Here is a 22,382-nt window from a genome sequence, read left to right on the forward strand (position 1 = left end):
GTCCTCATTTCAAATATGTTTTTTTGGGGGGCTTCATTCATGCTAGTGTCGGTGCTGTTAGCTTCATTCACGCTAGTGTCGGTTCTGTTAGCTTCAGTCATGCTAGTGTCGGTGCTGTTAGCTTCAGTCATGCTAGTGTCGGTGCTGTTAGCTTCAGTCATGCTAGTGTCGCTGCTGTTAGCCTCATTCATGCTAGTGTCGGTGCTGTTAGCTTCAGTCATGCTAGTGTCGGTGCTGTTAGCTTCATTCATGCTAGTGTCGGTGCTGTTAGCTTCAGTCATGCTAGTGTCGCTGCTGTTAGCTTCAGTCATGCTAGTGTCGGTGCTGTTAGCTTCAGTCATGCTAGTGTCGGTGCTGTTAGCTTCAGTCATGCTAGTGTCGGTGCTGTTAGCTTCAGTCATGCTAGTGTCGGTGCTGTTAGCTTCATTCATGCTAGTGTCGGTGCTGTTAGCTTCATTCATGCTAGTGTCGGTGCTGTTAGCTTCAGTCATGCTAGTGTCGGTGCTGTTAGCTTCAGTCATGCTAGTGTCTGTGCTGTTAGCTTCAGTCATGCTAGTGTTGGTGCTGTTAGCTTCATTTATGCTAGTGTCGGTGCTGTTAGCTTCAGTCATGCTAGTGTCGGTGCTGTTAGCTTCAGTCATGCTAGTGTCGGTGCTGTTAGCTTCAGTCATGCTAGTGTCGGTGCTGTTAGCTTCAGTCATGCTAGTGTTGGTGCTGTTAGCTTCAGTCATGCTTCACTAGGTAGGAAGTCAACATCATCCATCTTTCATTTCACAGAAGGGCGCCTCCGAAAGCGAGAGTTCTTGAAAGTGTATTTTTAAACTGGTTCTCGGGGTTGAAATGAAATGGCAGAACTGGAATGTGTAGAGGATGGAATGGAATGTGTAGAGGTCGGATTTGCATGGATTTCCTCTCCTTCACGTTGTGACTTCCTTGAGATGGGAGACGGTGTGTGTGTCTGTGTGACATGACTAGATGTGTTTGTTAAAAGGAATTCCCTTGGCGGCACGCCAGGCTTCACATCACAGGCCACACACTGTCACTAAGCACATTTACTCAAGGACTGTACTTGGTCTAAATAAATAAATGTACCCATTTGGACCTGATTAGGACAATTCTACAAATGTCTTCTAAATCCTGACAACGTTCTGAAAAACCTCATGTTTCTATATAGTGGTTCTGAAACTATTTTATGTCACACATTTTCACATTTGCACCGCTCCATACCGCTGCGTAGAAGAGAAAAAGAACCTCTTAAGATGTTCCGGGTTGCTTCCTATATCTTGAGGTAATGGAAGAATTCACCTCCCGTTTTGAATGAAAGGCGTGGGCTTTTCAGAATAAAATGTGCCTGATCTTGCGTGGCACTCTATAGCGCCTTTTATTGTGAAAGGAGTGTTAACTGGTCGTTGGTAAATGAGCCACATACACACACTATGTATTTGTACGACGTGTGAGCGCGCTCACACAACGGAGCACATTCCCGCTCGCTGTGAACTCGTGAACTTTCTCCAGAGGCGAGTGTATTAAAGTCCATTCAGGACGGGAACCCCTTTTTGGTGTTTTTATAAGCATTATATATGCTATTCCTTAGCTGTTGAAATATAATAGCAGATCTACAAGCTCATATATAGCGCGGTGCCGCGATATATGAGCTTGTAGATCTGATGTGATCACATCTGATCCACATCTGATCCACATCTGTAGATCAGATGTGGGTCCCAAATACAGATGATTCTGGGTGGTCCTTTCAGAACCACTGACTTGACATAGAGATTTCAGAAAACTGTTATGATTTAGAAGACATTAGTAGAATCATCCTCGAGTCTACAGGGACTATAGTGATCCTGTAGCGTGTTTGTAGCGTGTTTATAGAATCATCCTGTGGTCTACATGGGTCAGTGATCCTATAGCGTGTTTGTAGCGTGTTTGTAGCGTGTTTATAGAATCATCCTGTGGTCTACATGGGTCAGTGATCCTATAGCGTGTTTGTAGCGTGTTTGTAGAATCATCCTGTGGTCTACATGGGTCAGTGATCGTGTTTGTGGACGTCTGACGAGTCTTGTCGTACCTGTGAGTCTGTGACTGATACGTGACTCACTCAGATAAAGCCCCCTTGGCTGAGTTACGGACGGCGTTAGCATTGTACATTGTCTTACACTATATCAATAACGGCGTTCGTTAGTTGGTCTGGAGACTCTGAGGCCTGACTGACATGATGACATCATCCTTTGTGTGTGTGTGTGTGTGTGTGTGTGTGTGTGTGTGACTCACGTTGGCGCGGGAAGGAAGAGAGCGGGCCGTCTGGGGCCGAAAGGCAACACTCATCATTTGGAGGTGCCTGGGGCAAGTCTGTCTGTGGAAGAACAGGAGGTGTGTGTGTGTGTGTGTGTGTGTGTGTGTGTGTGTGTGTGTGTGTGTGTGTGTGTGTGTGTGTGTGTGTGTGTGTGTGTGTGTGTGTGTGTGTGTGTGTGTGTGTGTGTGTGTGTGTGTGTGTGTGTGTGTGTGTGTGTGTGTGTGTGTGTGTGTGTGTGTGTGTGTGTGTGTGTGTGTGTGTGTGTGTGTGTGTGTGTGTGTGTGTGTGTGTGTGTGTGTGTGTGTGTGTGTGTGTGTGTGTGTGTGTGTGTGTGTGTGTGTGTGTGTGTGTGTGTGTGTGTGTGTGTGTGTGTGTGTGTGCGTGCGTTGGAAAGTAAATAAGTACGTAAAAAAAACAATTTTATACATTAAAAAAATGTGTGAAATGGACCGTCCTTCTGCATTCTAGTACATTTTGATTCGAATGCTTTTACTCAAGTACATTTTTTATTCTGGTTCTTGTACAGAGTACTTCTATGTTGCAGTACCGATACGTATACTTAAGTAAAAAATGTATATATATATATATATATATATACTTTTTCCACCACTGGTTATAGGTGCCTGGGGCAAATCTTCCCGTAAAAAAGGTAGGTGTGTGTGTGTGTGTGTGCTGACTGTGTGTGTGTGTGTGTGTGTGTGTGTGCTGACTGTGTGTTTCCAATATTTCTCTTCCTGTATAATTATAGCCCAGCCGTCGGTTGTGCTCTCTGGAAGATGGGACGGTCTCTAAGGGGCGTTGTGCTCTCTGGGAGATGGGACGGTCTCTAAGGGGCGTTGTGCTCTCTGGGAGATGGGACGGTCTCTAAGGGGCGTTGTGCTCTCTGGGAGATGGGACTGTCTCTAAGGGGCGTTGTGCTCTCTGGGAGATGGGACGGTCTCTAAGGGGCATTGTGATCTCTGGGAGATGGGACGATCTCTAAGGGGCGTTGTGATCTCTGGGAGATGGGACGGTATTAAAGGGGCGTTGTGCTCTCTGGGGTATGGGACAGGCTGGCCTCCCAGCCACGCTTGATTTGGATGTCATTTTTATTCATAGGGCTCCCTATACGTCTTTGCATTTATTTATTTTTTACTATTTTGAAAAACGTTTTAGAATAGTTCATCTAGCCGATCTGTCGACGCGTCGTGAGCTTGTAGATCGGCTAGTGCTGATTGGCGAGCCTTCACGTGCGTGCGTGCGCACGCGCGGCAGTTACACATTATGCACATGCATAACATTAGCCTGTGTATCATTCCAGAGCACATTCGACAGGGTTGGGCAGGGACAGAAATGCCTGCCATATCATTCCCACATGTATACACGTTTAGAAGCACATTCTGATCTGGTCATTTAGTCTTTTGAATAACACGGCATTTATTTGTCTTATACATTGTATAACACTGTTTAGTCTTATAGTATAGTCTTAGTCGACTACATTTCAAAATCTTAGTCTTAGTCAACACAATGAACACTGGTTTATAATCGAAAAGGCACAACAATCGACGTGTTCTGGAAACGAACGTGATCACATTGATTGATTGATTCACTGTTGGTGATCCATGAATGTTTCCCCGATGTCTCTTCCTTGATTGACGTTGACGGCTGACAGGCGACCATATCGTCTTTGATTGACGCGTCGGCTGACAGGCGACCATATCGTCTTTGATTGACGTGTCGGCTGACAGGTGGCCATATTGCCGTCTATTCCGGCGATGTCGTTGGCGTCTAGATCACGGTCGGTTGTCACGACGACCCGGTATAGCTTCCTGTGGGCGCCGAGGACCCATCACTGCTGTTGGAGACCCCTCCCCCACACAGCCCACAGCTCGTTATACGAGCTTGTAGATCTGCTATTTTTGAAAAATCGTTGAAAATGTGTCGCAATTCTTTGAATGTATATTCTTTCAGAGCGAAGGTTTATTATAACTCAAATATTTGCTTCCCGGGAGGGGGGTCTGATTTTCAGATGGGGGTCCGCGGCCAAATACAGATAATTCTGGGGGTCCTTGACGTGAGAAGGGTTGAGCTCCACCGATATAGAAACATAGGGTTTTCCAGAAAACTGTTAGGATTTAGAAGACATTTTGTGTTTAGAATCTGCCTCAGTCCAAAATGTGTTAAAGACCCCCCCCCCCCCTGCCCCCCTCCTCCCTCCCCTCATCTCCTCCGCGTTTTAATTAGACAACAAAACAAAAAATATGAATATTCATAGAGCAGAGTCTCATTAATATGCACAATTATGCAAATCAGCACGCAATTAAGCTTCAGCTCTCTCGCCCCCCCAGAGATGCAGAGAGAGAGAGAGAGAGAGAATAATTTCTGCTTCCAGTTTTTAAAATCACCCCCCCCCCCCCCACACACACACACACACACACACACTCACTGTCTCTGTGTCTCAAAGCTGTGGTGGTCTTATCGATATGGCATCCTGTTGTGCTTATAGTTTATAGATCTGGCATCCTGTGGTGTCTATAGTTAATGTAGAGCTGTGGTGGAACACATAGACACATATACAGGCTAGATGTCCCAGTGCACTGTGGGATGTGTAGTTCTATGTGGTCTCTACCAGCCCATAGACATTATATATAAAGGCTAGATTGCCCAGTGCACTGTGGGATGTGTAGTTCTATGCACTCTACCAGCCCATAGACATTATATATAAAGGCTAGATTGCCCAGTGCACTGTGGGATGTGTAGTTCTATGCACTCTACCAGCCCATAGACATTATATATAAAGGCTAGATGGCTGAAGGCGGAGTCTCTGACGTAGTTCACTCGGCGGCCATCTTGCTTCGGGGCTACAGTACAGTATGTTCTACTGCAGCTCAAACTAAAATAACTCGCTCAAATCTTGACGGATTTACAAACGGGTTGGTTTATTACAACCGTTGTCAACGTGGCTATGATTCAGGACGCTTATCAGCTTAATGTTGTTTTTTATATGAGCCAACTGTGATTGGCCAGTAATCACTTGAGTGGCAGTCGTCCACACATGCCGTTCCACACTTCCGGGCGTACTTCCTCCCCCAGTGTGTAAATTCTTCCGCCCCTCCTTCAGCACACACCGCTCCAACGGACTGCAGCGGCCAATGAGGTCGCTCCAAAGAACTGCAGCGGCCAATGAGGTCGCTCCAAAGAACTGCAGCGGCCAATGAGGTCGCTCCAACGAACTGCAGCAGCCAATGAGGTCGCTCCAGTGAACTGCATCGGCCAATGAGGCATCTATTATGTAAATGTATATGCTCTACTAACCTGTGTGTGTGTGTGTGTTTGTTCTTCAGGTGTAGAGGAGAGGAGTGCCGTGGCCACCGCCGCCCCCCCCTGGGGGCAAGGAGGAGGACAGCAGAGCAGTCCTGCGTTCAGCCAGGGGAGGGTACGTTGGGAACAGTCTACTGACTTTATTTGTTGTGTGTTTTGTACAGTTTACAGCAGCGGTATCTTATCTACCAGTAGATCACATGACATGGCCCTAAAACATATATCATTTAAATATAAAAAATATATAATTTGAACACTTGAATTAAGGTGACTTGATTGATTGACATCAAAAAATGGCCTGTTAACCCACAACAGAATACTTTGTTTGCAAGAGAGTTGAGCACAAAGATCAGTAGCATTAGAAAGTTACATACAAAAACTAAAACAAAAACTATAATCTTTCAAAATTGCGACCCAGGGTGCCACTTTTTAGACCCACTTTTTGACATTTTTTAAGAACCCCCCCCCACCCCAAAAAAAAAACAAAGTGCCCCACATACGTCCTGGGCACTAAATGCCTTATTTCATAGGACGTATGTGGACGTCTTGGTCACACAATGTGTTAAAGGCGCAGTGAAACGGAAATGGTGAACAACATGAAAATGGTGTTTCCACATGAAACACCGGTCTGAAGTTTCTGAACCAATCAGAGTGTCGCATCCCTTCAGGCGATGGGACGGTAGCTAGGGACGGTAGCTATGCTATGCGCTACAGCGTGGTATGTGTTTGTTTACAAATCAGATGGTCGCCCAGCACAACCAGTTTACTGTTATGTGGCTTATTTCTACCCTATAATGTTTTCAGAAACATATTTTAGCGTGATGATTAAGTTGAAACCGAGTAATACACTGTCTGAATGTTATCTTGAATGGAAATAAAAACGGAGTAATCTGTAATCAGAAGCAGCTGTGTTGCATGGATGCGCAGACATGGGGAATTAAACTGGTGAGCTTCATTTTTATTGGCTTTTATCGATGTGTATCTCTACACGTCATCACGCAGCACGTTTTCGTTTTAATAAATAAATAATACAATCGTTTTATGGACCTTTGATATAAAAACACACAGAAATGAGAATTTTCCCATTTCTTTGGCATCCATTGTTAGATATGCCCATATGATGACCACGGATATTGTCTAAAAGTGTGAAAAACGTCTTTTTCATTTCACTGCGCCTTTAAGTCATAAAAGTTCTGGGCACCCCTGGTGTACAGTGTGTGGACCTTGGTGACATTCTTGATAAAAAAAAAAGTTTCTAATATATTTTTTATGCCCCACAATCTATAAATCTCACACTATTATAGGCAACTGGCCGGTTCCACGCGCTGCACAAGGTGCCCTATTTTCACTAGGGGACCTGCCCCTCTAAATGTCTGTGCACGCCACTGATCATAAGCCTGATTGTTTATCGGGATCTGAAACAAAACCACTCACAATAATCATATGAAAGCAATACTGTACCTTATGGACAGGTTACTTTATCTATAAATCTATACCGCCCTTAAAGAAACCGCTGCTAAACCACATAGATGACCGTTACACCTTTGTACTGTCCTGTCCTTGTTTATGAATGTTTTTAATGCTTACTGTTTTCATGTTGGGGACTGCGGATGAGAATTAGCATTTTTGCCAAATCCGGTGCATCTACATTGCATTTATGTGATGTCCGTTAAAACTGTTTAGTAGCCATAAACGTCAAGACGTCTAATTGCCTATTAAGTAATTCATCCATATTTTGAAAATTTCTCTAATCTGGTGTACAGGTGATGACATGCATATTACATGCATAATAGAATTACAAATTCTTTCTTTCTTTATAATGGGAGAATTGGCACTCAGAGCCTAAACTGGTGACCACCAGGTGGCGCTGAAAGAGTTAACACCCCGAACGTCCTGGGTTATTTAATCCATTAAATCATAGCGCTTTATAGCAGAGGAGCACATTTACCGACGGACCGGAAGTTATCCCGGATGTGGCTGAAGCAGCTAAATGTAGCCAAAACACTCTTAACGGCGATCGACAACAACGGGAGGTATGATTTAAATCTAACGCGACTAGCGACGGGACCGCGGTGGGCCGTCTCTGACACATAGAATTGGACGGGATGTTGGTAGTGCTGTCGCCTCACAGCTAGAAGGTCCTGGGTTCGGTGCTGGTGGCGTGTTTCCTCCTCCGCGTCATCAGTGCCCATACCCGAAGGCGGGGTTGGCGAAAGGGCCTTTCTGTGTAGAGTTTGCATGTTCTCCCCGTGTCCCCTAGGGTAGGTACCCTCACAAAAAACATGCAGTAATCCTGGTCACTAAACTGCCTCCCCCTGGCCAGCCGGGGCGCCTGGTGGAGGGGAAAGGAACTGGTTGGAATAACGTGTTCCTTCCACGCGCTACGTCCAACCAGGGAAACTCCCCCCTGTCAGGTGTAAAGGAGCAACTTGGACACTCAGGCATGAAGGAAGCATGAGTTCAAGTCCGTTGCTCTCCCCTTGTCCCCCATATATGGGGACTAGGTTGGCGGAGGGTGTGTAGAGCCCAGGATCACATTAGATGATTGACACAGGGGTGAAAAATGGGTTACAAAATCTTGGGATAGAAAAATATATAAAAAAAAAAAAAGAATTGGACGGGATGATTTAGATCACGAGTTATTAACGTTTTTAAGATTTTCGTTCTTGTCGGCTAAACAGGGGGGGAACATTTGCTCAACAGGTGCTCCTAGGCTGTGGAGCGATGCGATCCATTTTCATATCAATAAACTTCGTCTTTTTGGATAAAACTTGGTCCTGGGCGATTGGGGTGTTATAACATGCATTGTCCCGTCTAAATAAACAAAGGAAAAAAAGTAAAAGTAAAGTAAATTCTGTACCACTTAAACCCCTCTCTCTCTCTATACTTGATAAACCAGACCTGTGAAGAGAGCACTTATTTATTTCACTGACTACACACATCAATTCGTCCAATATCGCTGATCTGTGCTTGTAGTTCGGCTATTCTGTGGCGAACACAGAAACGTTAAAATAGTGAGGGTCCACAGGGGACCCCCAGGGTGTGGACCACAGGGACCCCCTGGGGTCCTCAGGGGACTCCCTGAGCGGTCCCCGGGCCTGACCTTGAGCCCCACTGTGTGGTTCCACCAGCCCACACAGCCTCGGAGCTGTCCATCTGTGCTCTGAAGCAGGTTGATGACATCACCACACTACAGTGACACATAATTACACGATGACATCACCACAGTGACACATAATTACAGGCCAGTGTATCTTTTCTTAAAGCTTATGCTATCTCCTCCTCCACCCCCTCTCCCCCCCCCCCCTTCCCCCCTTCCCAGGCTTATGGCGAATCAGGAGGGCTGTACAGCGAACACGAGGGCATGGCCTCAGCCCCCATCTTTGGACCCGGCGTTGCGGGTAAGAGAAGGACTTTTTTTAAATCCAGCCTCACCCAAACACACATGCATGTCGTTGCCTTTCATCTAAAACCAGACTTCTAAAAGTTGGCAGTCCAGTCCCCCCCCCCCCCCCCCCCCCCGAGGGCTAAACCAACCCCCCTTGAGGTCATACAGTGCAGATATGCATAACAGCAAGCTCGACTAAAAAGCAAGAGTGTAGAAGTGGGTCTTGAGCTGCATGTGCTTTAAAAGGTTCTGTAGAAGTGGGTCTTGAGCTGTGCTTTAAAAGGTTCTGTAGAAGTGGGTCTTGAGCTGTGCTTTAAAAGGTTCTGTAGAAGTGGGTCTTGAGCTGTGCTTTAAAAGGTTCTGTAGAAGTGGGTCTTGAGCTGTGCTTTAAAAGGTTCTGTGGCTCATAAGACGAATATGCCTTAACTTAAACCAATTTTGGACTGAAAAAAAAGGCTTATAAATCCTGACAGTTTTCTGAAAATACCATGTTTCTATGTCAGTGGTTCATGTCAAGGACTCCAAATATAATATATGACATTGGCCGCCGACCCCAACCTGAAAATATGTTGTTTCAGGGACCAGGGACCCCCAGGGACCCCCCCTCCCAGTAGCAAAGATTTGAGTTATAAACCCTGCTCTGAAAGAATATAATATTCAAAGATTTGCACGATTTTTCAGAAATAGCAGACGAAGTGGTGTGCTATGAACTTGTAGATCTGCTATTTTTCAATAGCTAAAGCATAACATAATGCTTAAAAACCATACATTCCATTCCGTACATTCCATTCATTCCATAGGGCTGGACCACACATGGGCATATGACATCATCAACTTGCGACGGGAGCAGTTCCCTAATTGTGAAAGATTCTCTATTTATGAAAGAAATAAAATATTTAAGGTATTTTATATATTTTAATTGTAGTTGTAGAGGGCAAGTATAATGTTTTAAGGCATATGTGACCAGGTTTGACTGAGCGGCTCAATTTTTTTCATTTTTTTTTCATCATGTCATATGAAAGCAGGGAATCATAGCTTCAGATTGACATATTGGTTGTTCTGTTTGACCCACCCGTTATGGAGAAATGGCTTATAGAGTATAATGTGTTGCAGAGAAACAGCGAGTTGAGAAAACATCCTTGAAAGGTTCACTTCTGTGGAACATTACACCTAGCTACATGTTTAAGCATGTATTTCATATTTATATGTCTTCTGTGGACTCTAACATTACACCTTGCTACACGTTTAAGCATTTATTTCATATGTACATGTCTTCTGTGGTCTCTAACATTACACCTAGCTACATGTTTAAGCATTTATTTCATATGTACATGTCTTCTGTGGTCTCTAACATTACACCTATAGCTACATGTTTAAGCATTTATTTCAATATTTACATGTCTTCTGTGGACTCTAACATTACACCTATAGCTACATGTTTAAGCATTTATTTCATATTTACATGTCTTCTGTGGTCTCTAACATTACACCTAGCTACATGTTTAAGCATTTATTTCCAGGGACGATAATATCAATAATTGGGACACATTGATAAGCCCTGATTCCACAGCCTGGTGTCATGCTTAGGTTGGCGTGTGGAAAACAGCCGATCACACGCTACAGTGCACGCATGCACGCACGCACGCACGCACGCACGGACGCACGCACGGACGCACGCACGCACACACACACACACACACACACACACACACACACACACACACACACACACACACACACACACACACACACACACACACACACACAATACACAGGTACATCAGAATCAGATGAATGCTGCATAATAAAGGACAGTCTTATGTCGTTGCGTGTGACCTCTCTCTCTCTCTCCCAGCTTACAGACACTGCAGGTGTCTCTCTCTCTCTCTCTCTCTCTCTATCTCTCTCTCTCACCCAGCTTACAGACACTGCGGGTGTCTGTCTCTCTCTCTCTCTCTCTCTCTCTCTCTCTCTCTCTCTCTCTCCCAGCGTACAGTCACTGCGGGTGGGACTCTATCTTCTCCACGGAGAGCCTATCCATATTTATGCTTAGGTAGCTCTGGGATGAGGAGGGGAGGGTAATCAGGGAAGGAACGGATGGGGAGGGGGGGAGGGGCGTGTGTGTGTGTGTGTGTGTGTGTGTGTGTGTGCATGTCCCACCTCCACACACACCCACATGGTTAAGAGCACCCATGCGTGAACGAGGCCCCCCCCTGGGATTACGGTGGCCTATAGCCTCTCCTGAGCTGAACTGTCAGAAGGAGGGGGGGATTACCCATGTACCGTTTATAATGGCCCCAATTTGTTGTTGTTGTTTTTATTCCGTCCATAAACACACATATCATCATATGTGAGTGTTTTTGATACAGAGACAGTCATGGAGGCAAGACTAGCTGTTCAGGAGAGGAGAAAAAACTACTGATTTGTATTATTATTACTATTTTTTATTTCATCCAAAATGAGATTAGCATTTTGTTATACTTTAGCTATGGAAAGATAGCAGATCTACGAGCTTATAGATCTGCTATTTTTGGAAAAAAGTGTGAAAATGTGGTGGAAATATTTGAATATATATATTCTTTCAGAGCGAATGTTTTTAACTCAAATCTTTGCTTCTGGGTGGGGGGTCCCTGGAACTATATATTTTCAGATGGGGGTCGGCGGCCAATTACATATAATATTTGGGCGTCCTTGACGTGAAAATGTTTGACAACCACTGACATAGAAACATACGTTTTTCAGAAAACTGTTGGGATTTACAAGAGTTTTTTTTTAGTATCTGACTCAGGAAAAATCTAAATGAGTTAATAGGACAAGCAGACTCTTCACATACTAGAGCATGTCTGAAATAAATATCAGAGCTGAAATCGACATGTAAATATGAAATAAATGCTTAAACATGTAGCTAGGTGTAATGTTGGAGTCCACAGAAGACATGTAAATATGAAATAAATGCTTAAACATGTAACTAGGTGTAATGTTAGAGTCCACAGAAGACATGTAAATATGAAATAAATGCTTAAACATGTAGCTAGGTGTAATGTTGGAGTCCACAGAAGACATGTAAATATGAAATAAATGCTTAAACATGTAGCTAGGTGTAACGTTAGAGTCCACAGAAGTGAACCTTTTTCAAGCTGTTTCTCTGCAAGACATTATACTCTATAAGCCATGTCTCCAAAACCGGGGGGTCAAACTGAACAACCAATATGTCAATTTGAAGCTATGATTCCCTGCTTTCATAAGATATGAAACGAAACGAAAATAAATCATAAAAAATCAATCCAATGGCAGTCCATTCCTCAGTCAAATCTGGTGACATATATAACCATTGCTGTTGGGAGGAAACCTAGCTCTACAAGCTCATAGCGCGCTATGAGCTTGTAGGTCTGCTATTTTTGAAAAACCGTGAAAATGCGACACAAATCTTTGAATATATATATTCCTTCAGAAGACTTTTTTTTTAAAATATATTTCAACGTCGGGTCTAAATGGGTTAAGGGCATGTTGTCATGTGATCTACCTGCACAGCCTTTGTGATCTACTGGTAGATCACAAAGATAAAGGTAGATCAGGATTTACCTTTCTGTACCGTACCGTACCGTATGTCCACAGCAGATGGGAGGCGGCCGACTGGAGAGAGAGAAAGGGGGAACGACGACATTGTGAATAATTACCAAACAAAAGCCCCTGTTTTGACGGTGTTGTTGTTTTCGAGTGTGTGAATCAAAATAAGTCTATGATCTGACCCTGGGTCTGTACTTGGAGCAGTGGGGCAGTCAGACAGATATTTTGTGAAGCCACTAAGGTAATCGGGACTTCCTGAAAGTTCATATAATGGCCTGTTGTGGCGCTGTCATTGAGCCCAAAAAACCCCATAGCTCCATAGAGGTCCATGTTCACCTAGACTGTATTACCTTAATAAACATGGTCATGAATGCTTTCTGCTTCCAGTCACTAGTTTAAAGTGTCATTTCTAATGTCATAATATTCTTTTTGGAAAATTATGGTCCCATTTATTAAAAAAATGACCATAAAGTTGCGTATGTTCTGAGGGGCGTGGCTACCGTTACAGTCTATGATCGGGAGCCACCCCCCGTTCAGTCAAAATAAAAACCAAAGAAGAGTAAGCGGGGGGGGGGGGGGGGGAGTCCCACCTCATTGTCTGGGCCAGCCAATGGCCAGCTGGGCCCAAATGGAGCCAGCCAATGGCAAGCTGGGCCCAAACGGATCTAGAAATATGGCGACTTACAGTGCAAGGAATTACAGGCTTCATTTTACGTCCATGTTAGAACCGGGGAACGCTTTGTCCATATTTGTTACAGTCTATGACTTGGAGGCATTAAAAACACCGGTCCAGTTTCAGGCTTTTATTTGTGTATTTATAAGGTCCAGGAAGTTCAGGCTTTTATTTTGTGTGAGGTCCAGGAAATTGCCTGCTTCTAAAAAGCACAATGTGATGCGTTTTTGTCTCATAGGAATCTCAGACAGGAAGTTGTTTCTCACACGGAATACGCTACATATGTGTGTGTGTGTGTGTGTGTGTGTGTGTGAAATTACACAATTACAATAATTACACGTAAATTCTGTGTTGTTTTTTTACAGGAAAGCCTGAGCGAGGACCACCGTACCCATCTTCGTTTGGGACACAGGTAAATATGGAAAAAGTAGCCTACTCAATTGTTTTATTTCAGTAAAAGTACCACTACTGCAATTTAGAACTACTTTGTTACAAGTAAAAGTACGGAATTGAAAATGTACTTGAGTACATGCAAGTACTCATATTGCAGAATGTTCCATTTCACAAGTTCAAAATGTGTACGAAATCTGTTGAAAATAGCCAATCTACAAGCACTCAATGAGTCGCAACGCAACACATTGAGAGCTTGTAGATCGGCTATTTTCAAATTGCCAAAATGTATAGCGTTGAAGTGGTTAATGTACGTTTTCTAATCGAGATTAAAATCTCCAAAGTAACTAGTAACTAACATTTTCAAATAATTGTAGTGAAGTAAAAGTACAAATACCTCAAAATTGTACTTAAGTACAGTACTTAAGTAAAATTACTTAGTTACTTTCCACCACTGTCACAGACCTGGTTTATGGTAAATATGGAAGTAGAGACAGATTTCATCGATGCAGGAATACAAGCTAATATAAACTGCAGGCTTTCTAGTCCTGAAAAGTTGCAATGCGAAAATGGAAGCCATCGTTCTCACGATAATTAAAAATATATATAATAAAAAAATAAAAACCTTCCTAATGATGATGTCACTGGAGGACGGTTTCTAAACGGCCCACAGCCCCTCCTATGAGACCTCCTAGAACGACTGACATAGAAACGTATCTTTTTCAGAAAACTGTCGGGATGTAGAAGAGATTTTTAGAATCTGATCTCGGGTCAGAATGGGTTAATGTCAGTTATTGTCAGTTGATCCCACCATAGACGACCTTTATATCACCCACATTTCATCATGTTTTCAGCAGCATGCTACGCTACGCTACGCTAGGCTACGCTACGCTACGCTAGGCTACGCTACGCTACGCTACGCTACGCTACGCTAGGGGATTCTGAATCCATTCCAAGCGTTAGTTTTGCACCAAATACAGTCCCTGGACTAAAAACGTGCTTCACACAATTGTGATGAGGTCATCATATTTGGGCACATATGGGCCAGTGGCTGTGGCCCTCTCTCTCTCTCTCTCTCTCTCTCTCTCTCTCCCCCCCCCCCCCCCCCCCCCCACACCCAGCAGGGCTACAGCAAGATGCCCAGTCCTGACTCTCTCTCGTGTATAATGTGTTGTCTATGTCTCTCTCCCAGCAGAGCTACAGTGAGATGCTCTCTCTCTGGTGTATAATGTATTCTCTATGTCTCTCGCCCAGCAGTACAGTGAGATGTCCTCTCTCTCTCCGGTCTATAATGTATTCTCTATGTCTCTCGCCCAGCAGTACAGTGAGATGTCCTCTCTCTCTCCGGTCTATAATGTATTCTCTATGTCTCTCGCCCAGCAGTACAGTGAGATGTCCTCTCCTGACTCTTTCTCTCTCTCTCCGGTCTATAATGTATTCTCTATGTCTCTCTACCACAGAGCTACAGTGAGATGTCCTCTCCTGACTCTCTCTCTCCGTCGGGCGTCAAGTCCAACTCCCAGTTCTACTCGGCGTATCCCGTAGCCGGCTCCCGCCGGAGAGGAGCGCCCCCACAGGACAGCCTGGGTAAGACAGGCCTCTGTCTGTGTCTGTCTGTCTGTCTGTCTGTCCCTGTGTCCATATGTCTGTCCATGTGTCCGTATGTCTGTCTGTCTCTGTGTCTGTCTGTCTGTCCACTTGGAGTGTGAGCAGCTGCTGTAGGGGTACAGTACAGTACAGTACAGTACAGTACAGTACAGTATCTTATCACAATATAAGTATAGTAGCGTGGGTGTGATTTTTTTTTTTGTTAATTTATTTTTGGATTGAGCTACAGTATTATCATGCATTTTCATTCGTCAGCCTTCGGCTGATGTTACCGACCAAACCACCACCTTTATTGAGGATTTATTGTTATTTATATTGTGTCTCTATCTGGTGTTTGTCTGTAACAAAGCAGCCGTTTAGAGCCTAGACATTCCAGCTTCCGTTGAGAGAGAGAGAGAGAGAGAGAGAGAGAGAGAGAGAGAGAGAGCAGTGTGTGAGTTTATATTTAAGCTCGGTGGCGTAGCGTCACTTCTGCTACTGAGGGTTATAAAAAGATCGTCGAGAAATCTCACTTCTGCTTAGCAGAGGAGAAAGGAGGGAAAGCACGCACGCACGCACACGCACGTGCATACAGTCACACACATGTTTGTGCATGCACGTACACACACACCACACACATGCACGCACAAATGCATGCACGCTCGCACCACACACACACACACACACACACACACACACACACACACACATTCACACACTAGATAAGATGATAATGTGCCTTTGATTAGGCATTAATGAGAAGCCATGAAGAAAGACAGACAGATGGATAGATATTCCTTTAGCAGCGCCCCCCGGTGGAGAGAGGAGGCCGTGGCAGCAACACAATTCAAAGGAGATTTATTGGCATGAGAAAACATACGTTTACATTGCCAAAGCAGAAAGAACAATACAGCAATACAATCAAAACTAAAATGATGTACATTTGAAGGTCAGAATCTTCAATAGATCAACTTCTATGTACCAAGATCACTCAATGCAGGTATTGTGCAGGAATATACACAATGATTAGTCTTTAGGGTGGTTGTGTTCCATTTGATATCCTTCTCCTATCACAGCAACTCACACATCTTGCTGCTGTGTTTGCACATTGTTGTACTTCGCCCAGCAACACACAGCATTGCTATGTGATGTGTGCTCCATAGGAGACACAGCTATAGGACTTCTCTCACTGTGTGTGTGTGTGTGTGTGTGTCCTCTCTCTCTTCAGATCCGCAGCCAAAGAAGATCCGTAAGGTTCCCCCTGGCCTGCCCTCCTCGGTGAGTAGACCCACAGTACAGTACAGTACAGTACAGTACAGTACAGTACAGTAGATGCACATCCCAGTTTGTTCTGTATGTATGTATTTATTCTCCCTCTACCTGCCGCAGCCCCACAACCATTAAGACCAGGAGAGCATTGGCGTCCATTTTAGATCTTTGAGGTTAGGGTTGAGGTAGGTTGTGTTGTCTAATGACACTCGGACCAATAGGGTGTGAGGTAGGTTGTCGGTCAGCCAGCCAGTCAGCCAGCCAGTCAGTCAGTCAGTCAGTCAGTCAACCAGCCAGCCAGCCAGTCAACCAGCCAGCCAGCCAGCCAGTCAGCCAGCCAGCCAGCCAGCCAGTCAGCCAGTCAGCCAGCCAGCCAGCCAGTCAGCCAGCCAGTCAGTCAGTCAGTCAGTCAGTCAGTCAACCAGCCAGCCAGCCAGTCAACCAGCCAGCCAGCCAGCCAGTCAGCCAGCCAGCCAGCCAGCCAGCCAGCCAGCCAGTCAGTCAGTCAGTCAGTCAACCAGCCAGCCAGCCAGTCAGCCAGCCAGTCAGTCAGTCAGTCAGTCAGTCAGTCAACCAGCCAGCCAGCCAGTCAACCAGCCAGCCAGCCAGCCAGTCAGCCAGCCAGCCAGCCAGCCAGTCAGCCAGTCAACCAGCCAGTCAGCCAGCCAGCCAGTCAATCATCATTGGGAGCACATGTGCACAGATTATGCCCCTCTCTCTGCATTCCAACTGGCATCGTAAGCTTTTCTGGCTGGCTTGTAAAAGCGTTGTGGGACTCTGGCCGCCAGACTTCACATCACATCCAGCTCCCACAGCTGTGGGGGGGGGGGGGGATGCCAGACAGCACATCCCATCCACATCTCCCACAGCTGTGGGTCTGCACTGGGTGGGTGGGGAGGGGGGGAGGGGTAATATACGTGACATCAGGGAGGTGCAGAGGAGGGTGTTAGTGAGGTGTTAGTGAGGGCACTTTTTGACAAAATAAATAGCGAAAACAGCAGCAGATCTACAAGCTTGAGGGCTTGTAGATCTGCTATTGAGGGCTTGTAGATCTGCTATTCTTTCGGTGGAAACACAACCCAGCAGTCTTTTATCTACTGGAGTTGCAGGTTGTGTAACGACATGGATTTCTAAAACCAATTAGTTCAACGCAAAATTCTGCGTTCCAAGTTCAGGAGACTTCGGAGGGAGAAAAAAAAACAATTCTCCTGAACGCTGCCTTCCTTCCAGCATGGAAGGAGGGGAGGGGAGGGGAGGGGAGGGGAGGGGAGAAATGCAACCATGTAGTAAATGCAGCATTCGTTGGTCTGGAGAGGGCAGTTGTTTTACAGACGGGTAAAAGGGCAGGGGCTGAAGTCATCGAACTTATCCAAATGGACCCCATTTGTACATTCTCCGAGTTAACACCCCGAACGCCCGGGGGTTATTTAATCCATTAAATCAATCAGCGCCCAGCGATTTATAGCAGCGGAGCACATTTACCGACGGTCCGGATGTTATCCCGGATGTGGCTGAAGCAGCTAAATGTAGCCAAAAATACTCTGGAGCCGATCGACAACAACGGGAGGTTTTATTCATTCTACCGCGACTAGCGACGGGACCGCGGTGGGCCGTCTTAAGGCCCATACATAGTCTGGATTTTCTACAACATGACGTCACTGAGGTGACCACCGAACTACAACATGACGTCACTGAGCCGCGGTGAAGAGCAAACCACCGCCACCGCTCCAGCCCTTCTCTCTGTTTTTACTCAACACCGCTCAACGTTATTTCAGCTCCGGTGGTCACCTCACCACCGGAGCGGTGGTCACCTCGCCACCGGAGCGGTGGTCACCTCGCCACCGGAGCGGTGGTCACCTCCCCACCGGAGCGGTGGTCACCTCACCACCGGAGCGGTGGTCACCTCACCACCGAAAATCCAGACTATGAATAGGCCTTTACACATGATCTTTTTCTTAGAATTGGACGGGATGATTTAGATTGTGAGTTATTAACGTTTTAAGATTTCCGTTCTCGTCTGCTAAACATGGGGGGAACATTTTCGATGACGTCTCACTCTTTATCAACTCTCACTTATTATCAATGATCTTTGTCTTTTGGATAAAACTTGGATGTTACTAATAGAAAGGACGGTGAACTTCGTCCTGGGCGATTATTGGGGTGCTAAATGAACATTGCTTTTACAATATAAATTGGGGGTTCCAGAGATATAAATGTCATTAAATGGGGGTCCGTAGACTAAATGTATGTCAAACTGGGGTCCTTGAAATAAAAGGGGTTGAGAATCACTGCTAGAGACGTAAACATCTTCTCTAATGGGGGTCCCTGGCATTTCTTTTTAAATGGGGTCCGCGGGGGCGGTGCTAATTAGTGTCAATTTGGGGGTCCTTGACATGAAAAGGTTTGGGAACCACTGATATGGATACATAGTGTACTATACACCCGGCCGTAAGGTTATAGAGTCTATACACTATGTATTTATATATATATATATATACATAGTGTATACATCCAGCCATTCGTTCATTTGCAAGAGTTGTATTTATAGCACGTTGGTTCGTTGTATTCACAGATACTTTTATTTCATAACCATGAACCCCCCCCCCCCCCCAAGTGTACTAGGTGGATCTCTCTCTCTCTCTCTCTCTCTCTCTCTCTCTCCTTTCCTCCCTCCCTCTCGGGTTTCCTTACTTCCTCCCTTTCTCTGTTTCTTCCTCTCCACTGCCCCCCTCCCCCCCCCCCCCACCAACACCACCTCCCACCCAACAACCCCAACAGCCTCTCTCCCTCGCTCTCTCTGGCTCACTTGCTTTGCCTCTCTCTCTCTCTCTCTCTCTCTCTCTCTCTCTCTCTCTCTCTCTCTCTCTCTCTCCCAGCTGCCAGTAGAGTTGGCAGCCATCCAGGATTGGGCAGATGGTTCAGTAATTAGGAGTGCATCTCTCCATTCCCTCTTCTCTCTCTCTCTCTCTCTCTCTCTCTCTCTCTCTCTCTCTCTCTCTCTCTGTCTCTGTCTCTGTCTCTGTCTCTCTCTCTGTCTCCCTCTCTGTCTCCCTCTCTCTCTCTCCCTCTCTCCCTCTCTCTGCCTCTCTCTCTCTCTCTCTCTCTCTCTCTCTCTCTCTCTCTCTCTCTCTCTCTCTCTCTCTCTCTCTCTTACAGTAGAGAACTTCAGTGCGTTTGGATGTGGAGTTTTTTTGATGGATTCTCTCCCCATCTTTCTGTATGTGCTCTAAGGGGGAACAGAAGGGCTGATGTCAGCTCAGAACTCACTTTCCTTTTCACTCCATTCTTTACCTCTCTGATGTCTTGACGTTACTATCCCATTCTGGGCGGGAACCCTTTTTGGTGTTTTAAAGCATTATGTTATGCTTTAGCTGTTGAAAAATAGCAGATCTAAAAATGTGGCGCAAATCTTTGAATATTATGTTCTTTCAGAGCGGAAGTTTTTAATTCAAATCTTTGCTTCTGGTGGGGAGGTCCCTGGAACAACAACATATTCTCAGATGGGGGTCGGCGGCCAAATTCAGATCATTCTGGGGGTCCTTGACATGAAGATGTACGAGCACCACTGACACAGAAACATAGGGCTTTTCAGGAAACTGCCCGGATTCAGAAGGCATTTCTATAGAATCGTTCCCAGGTCTAAATGGGTTAAATGACGGAATATTCCGCCAAAGGCAATGGATGTGTTCAAAATGGCCACTGCGACGCGCCCTTCGTCGTATGGCATGTCGCGCAAAATCTACAAGCAGATCTACAAGCTCGTAGCGCGCCACTCGGTGAGTTTGTAGATCTGCTATTTTTTCAATAGCTAAAAGTATAACATAATGCGTAAAGCACCAAACGGGATTCCAGCCCAGAATGGGATAAAGAAGAATTGACTAAATCAATTAATTACCAGCGGCATCGTTCTTATTATCTGCGGGGGTCCGCTATAACTGTGTCAGTTTCAGCGCAGCAGTTTAGGTAGGAACCAAAAATCATCTTTAAGGGCGGAACTATTGTGTTCTGAGTCGTTCGTTTCCGCCCCGGACATACAGTATTTGCGGTGCGCACATACGTCGGCCAATGAGAAAACCAGCTGGGCTAGCTTGCACATCATTTAGACTTTCTTTTTTTGCACAGCAGCAGCTGGTGAAAACGGTCAGATATTTGGTCAATTGGTCCTATGACATGAGAAAGGGGCAAACACTTGGTACAGTCGTACCACGTGTGGGAACGTCATCCATCCAGATTTATTTGATTACATTATTTATTTATTTTATTTTAACAGTTAAAATGGCCAGTCTAAAAGCTTACAACGTGTCAATCAATGTAGATTGGCTAGTTGAACTATTCAAAAATGTTTTTCAAAATAGTAAAAAAAAAAAAGAAAAGTCAGAGAAGTTTAGGGAGCTGTGACGGAAATGGAGCCCTTAAATGTTTGACTCTCTGTAGTGAATGAAACAGACCTGAGATCAGCCCAGCCAGTGTGGTGTTGTGTTACGGATGTCTCGTACAGTGAATGAAACAGACCTGAGATCAGCCCAGCCAGTGTGTTGTTGTGTTATGGATCCAGTGATGTAAATAGGTTTTCAATGCAGTGATGGTCTTTTAGAGATGAGTCCCTGGATGCAGCGATGGTCTTTTAGAGATGAGTCCCAGGATGCAGCGATGGTCTTTTAGAATGAGTCCCAGGATGCAGCGATGGTCTTTTAGAATGAGTCCCAAGATGCAGCGATGGTCTTTTAGAATGAGTCCCTGGATGCAGCGATGGTCTTTTAGAATGAGTCCCAGGATGCAGCGATGGTCTTTTAAAATGAGTCCCAGGATGCAGCGATGGTCTTTTAGAATGAGTCCCAGGATGCAGCGATGGTCTTTTAGAATGAGTCCCAGGATGCAGCGATGGTCTTTTAGATATGAGTCCCAGAGACATTTTATGAGTCCCACTTCAACGACATTAGGAGTCATATTTTTGCCATTTTTACAAATTGCAGCATTTAACTCTCATTTCATTTTGGTTATAATGTTGTTATATGCATGTAGAGAACAGAAGAATAAATGATTATTATGACTAAAGCTAGCAAAATAAACTAGAATAAAAAATAGTACAGTAGTGCATCCCGTGGATGCAGAGGTCGTTGTTGTATTGCGTCCCTTAACTATAACCTGCGTTTTGGGATGCAAAATGCACCCTATTTTAATCTCTGGGATCCACTAAACCATTTCATTGTGACATGACATAAAGTGACAAATAGAGATCTCATCTCATTCCACTGTTTGTATTGATTTTATTCCTTATAGTCTTAGTGTTTTTATGGGTTGTTTCCTCATGTCCACATGCAAAGTGTCTTTGGGTACTCAAAGGAAAGAGCTATATCAATGTGAGATAATATTATTATTAGCATTATTAGCATTGTTGATCAATGCCATTAACTCTCTCTCTCTCTCTCTCTCTCTCTCTCTCCCTCTCCCTCTCCCTCTCCCTCTCCCTCTCCCTCTCCCTCTCCCTCTCTCTCTCCCTGTCTGTTGTGCTACAGGTGTATGCGTCGGCCACAGGAACTGAGGACTTCAACAGAGACGGAGCCGGTGGTTACCCCGCCTCCAAGACGGGAGGCGTCTACCCTGCACCCTTCTACATGCCAGGTAGGAGAACCTTACCCTGCACCCTTCTACATGCCAGGTAGGAGAACCTTACCCTGCACCCTTCTACATGCCAGGTAAGAGAACCTAACAGGGTAACCTTAGGGCACCTTAAATAAGTTAAGTAAGTAAGTAGCCTTGCCGAGCCATGAGGCCCATAGGGCAGGAGCCTATCTCCTGTTTCTGTAGTACACCCCCTGGACATGACGCTAGTATGTCGCAGGGACTTACCCCTTGATGCTGAGTGTCAAGCAGGGAGGCACTGGGTCCCACTTTTACAGTCTTTGGTATGA

At 45.2% G+C, this 22,382-nt stretch overlaps 1 protein-coding gene across 3 annotated transcripts in view; it reads left to right on the plus strand.

The window, feature by feature from the left end:
• LOC308325470 (transcription factor E2-alpha-like) overlaps nucleotides 1-22,382 on the plus strand; it is a 64,698-nt gene that overhangs the window by 13,437 nt on the left and 28,879 nt on the right. For all 3 annotated transcript variants that reach the window (XM_080777963.1, XM_080777964.1, XM_080777965.1), the window contains 6 exons: nucleotides 5,620-5,711; nucleotides 8,919-8,997; nucleotides 13,590-13,636; nucleotides 15,075-15,201; nucleotides 16,430-16,479; nucleotides 21,987-22,092. In XM_080777963.1, the coding sequence (XP_080634089.1) occupies nucleotides 5,620-5,711; nucleotides 8,919-8,997; nucleotides 13,590-13,636; nucleotides 15,075-15,201; nucleotides 16,430-16,479; nucleotides 21,987-22,092 (501 nt within the window). The remainder of the gene's footprint in view (nucleotides 1-5,619; nucleotides 5,712-8,918; nucleotides 8,998-13,589; nucleotides 13,637-15,074; nucleotides 15,202-16,429; nucleotides 16,480-21,986; nucleotides 22,093-22,382) is intronic.

The sequence above is a fragment of the Protomyctophum bolini genome, assembly GCF_963924005.1.
Source record: "Protomyctophum bolini genome assembly, chromosome: 12".
Taxonomy (NCBI): Eukaryota; Metazoa; Chordata; class Actinopteri; order Myctophiformes; family Myctophidae; genus Protomyctophum; species Protomyctophum bolini.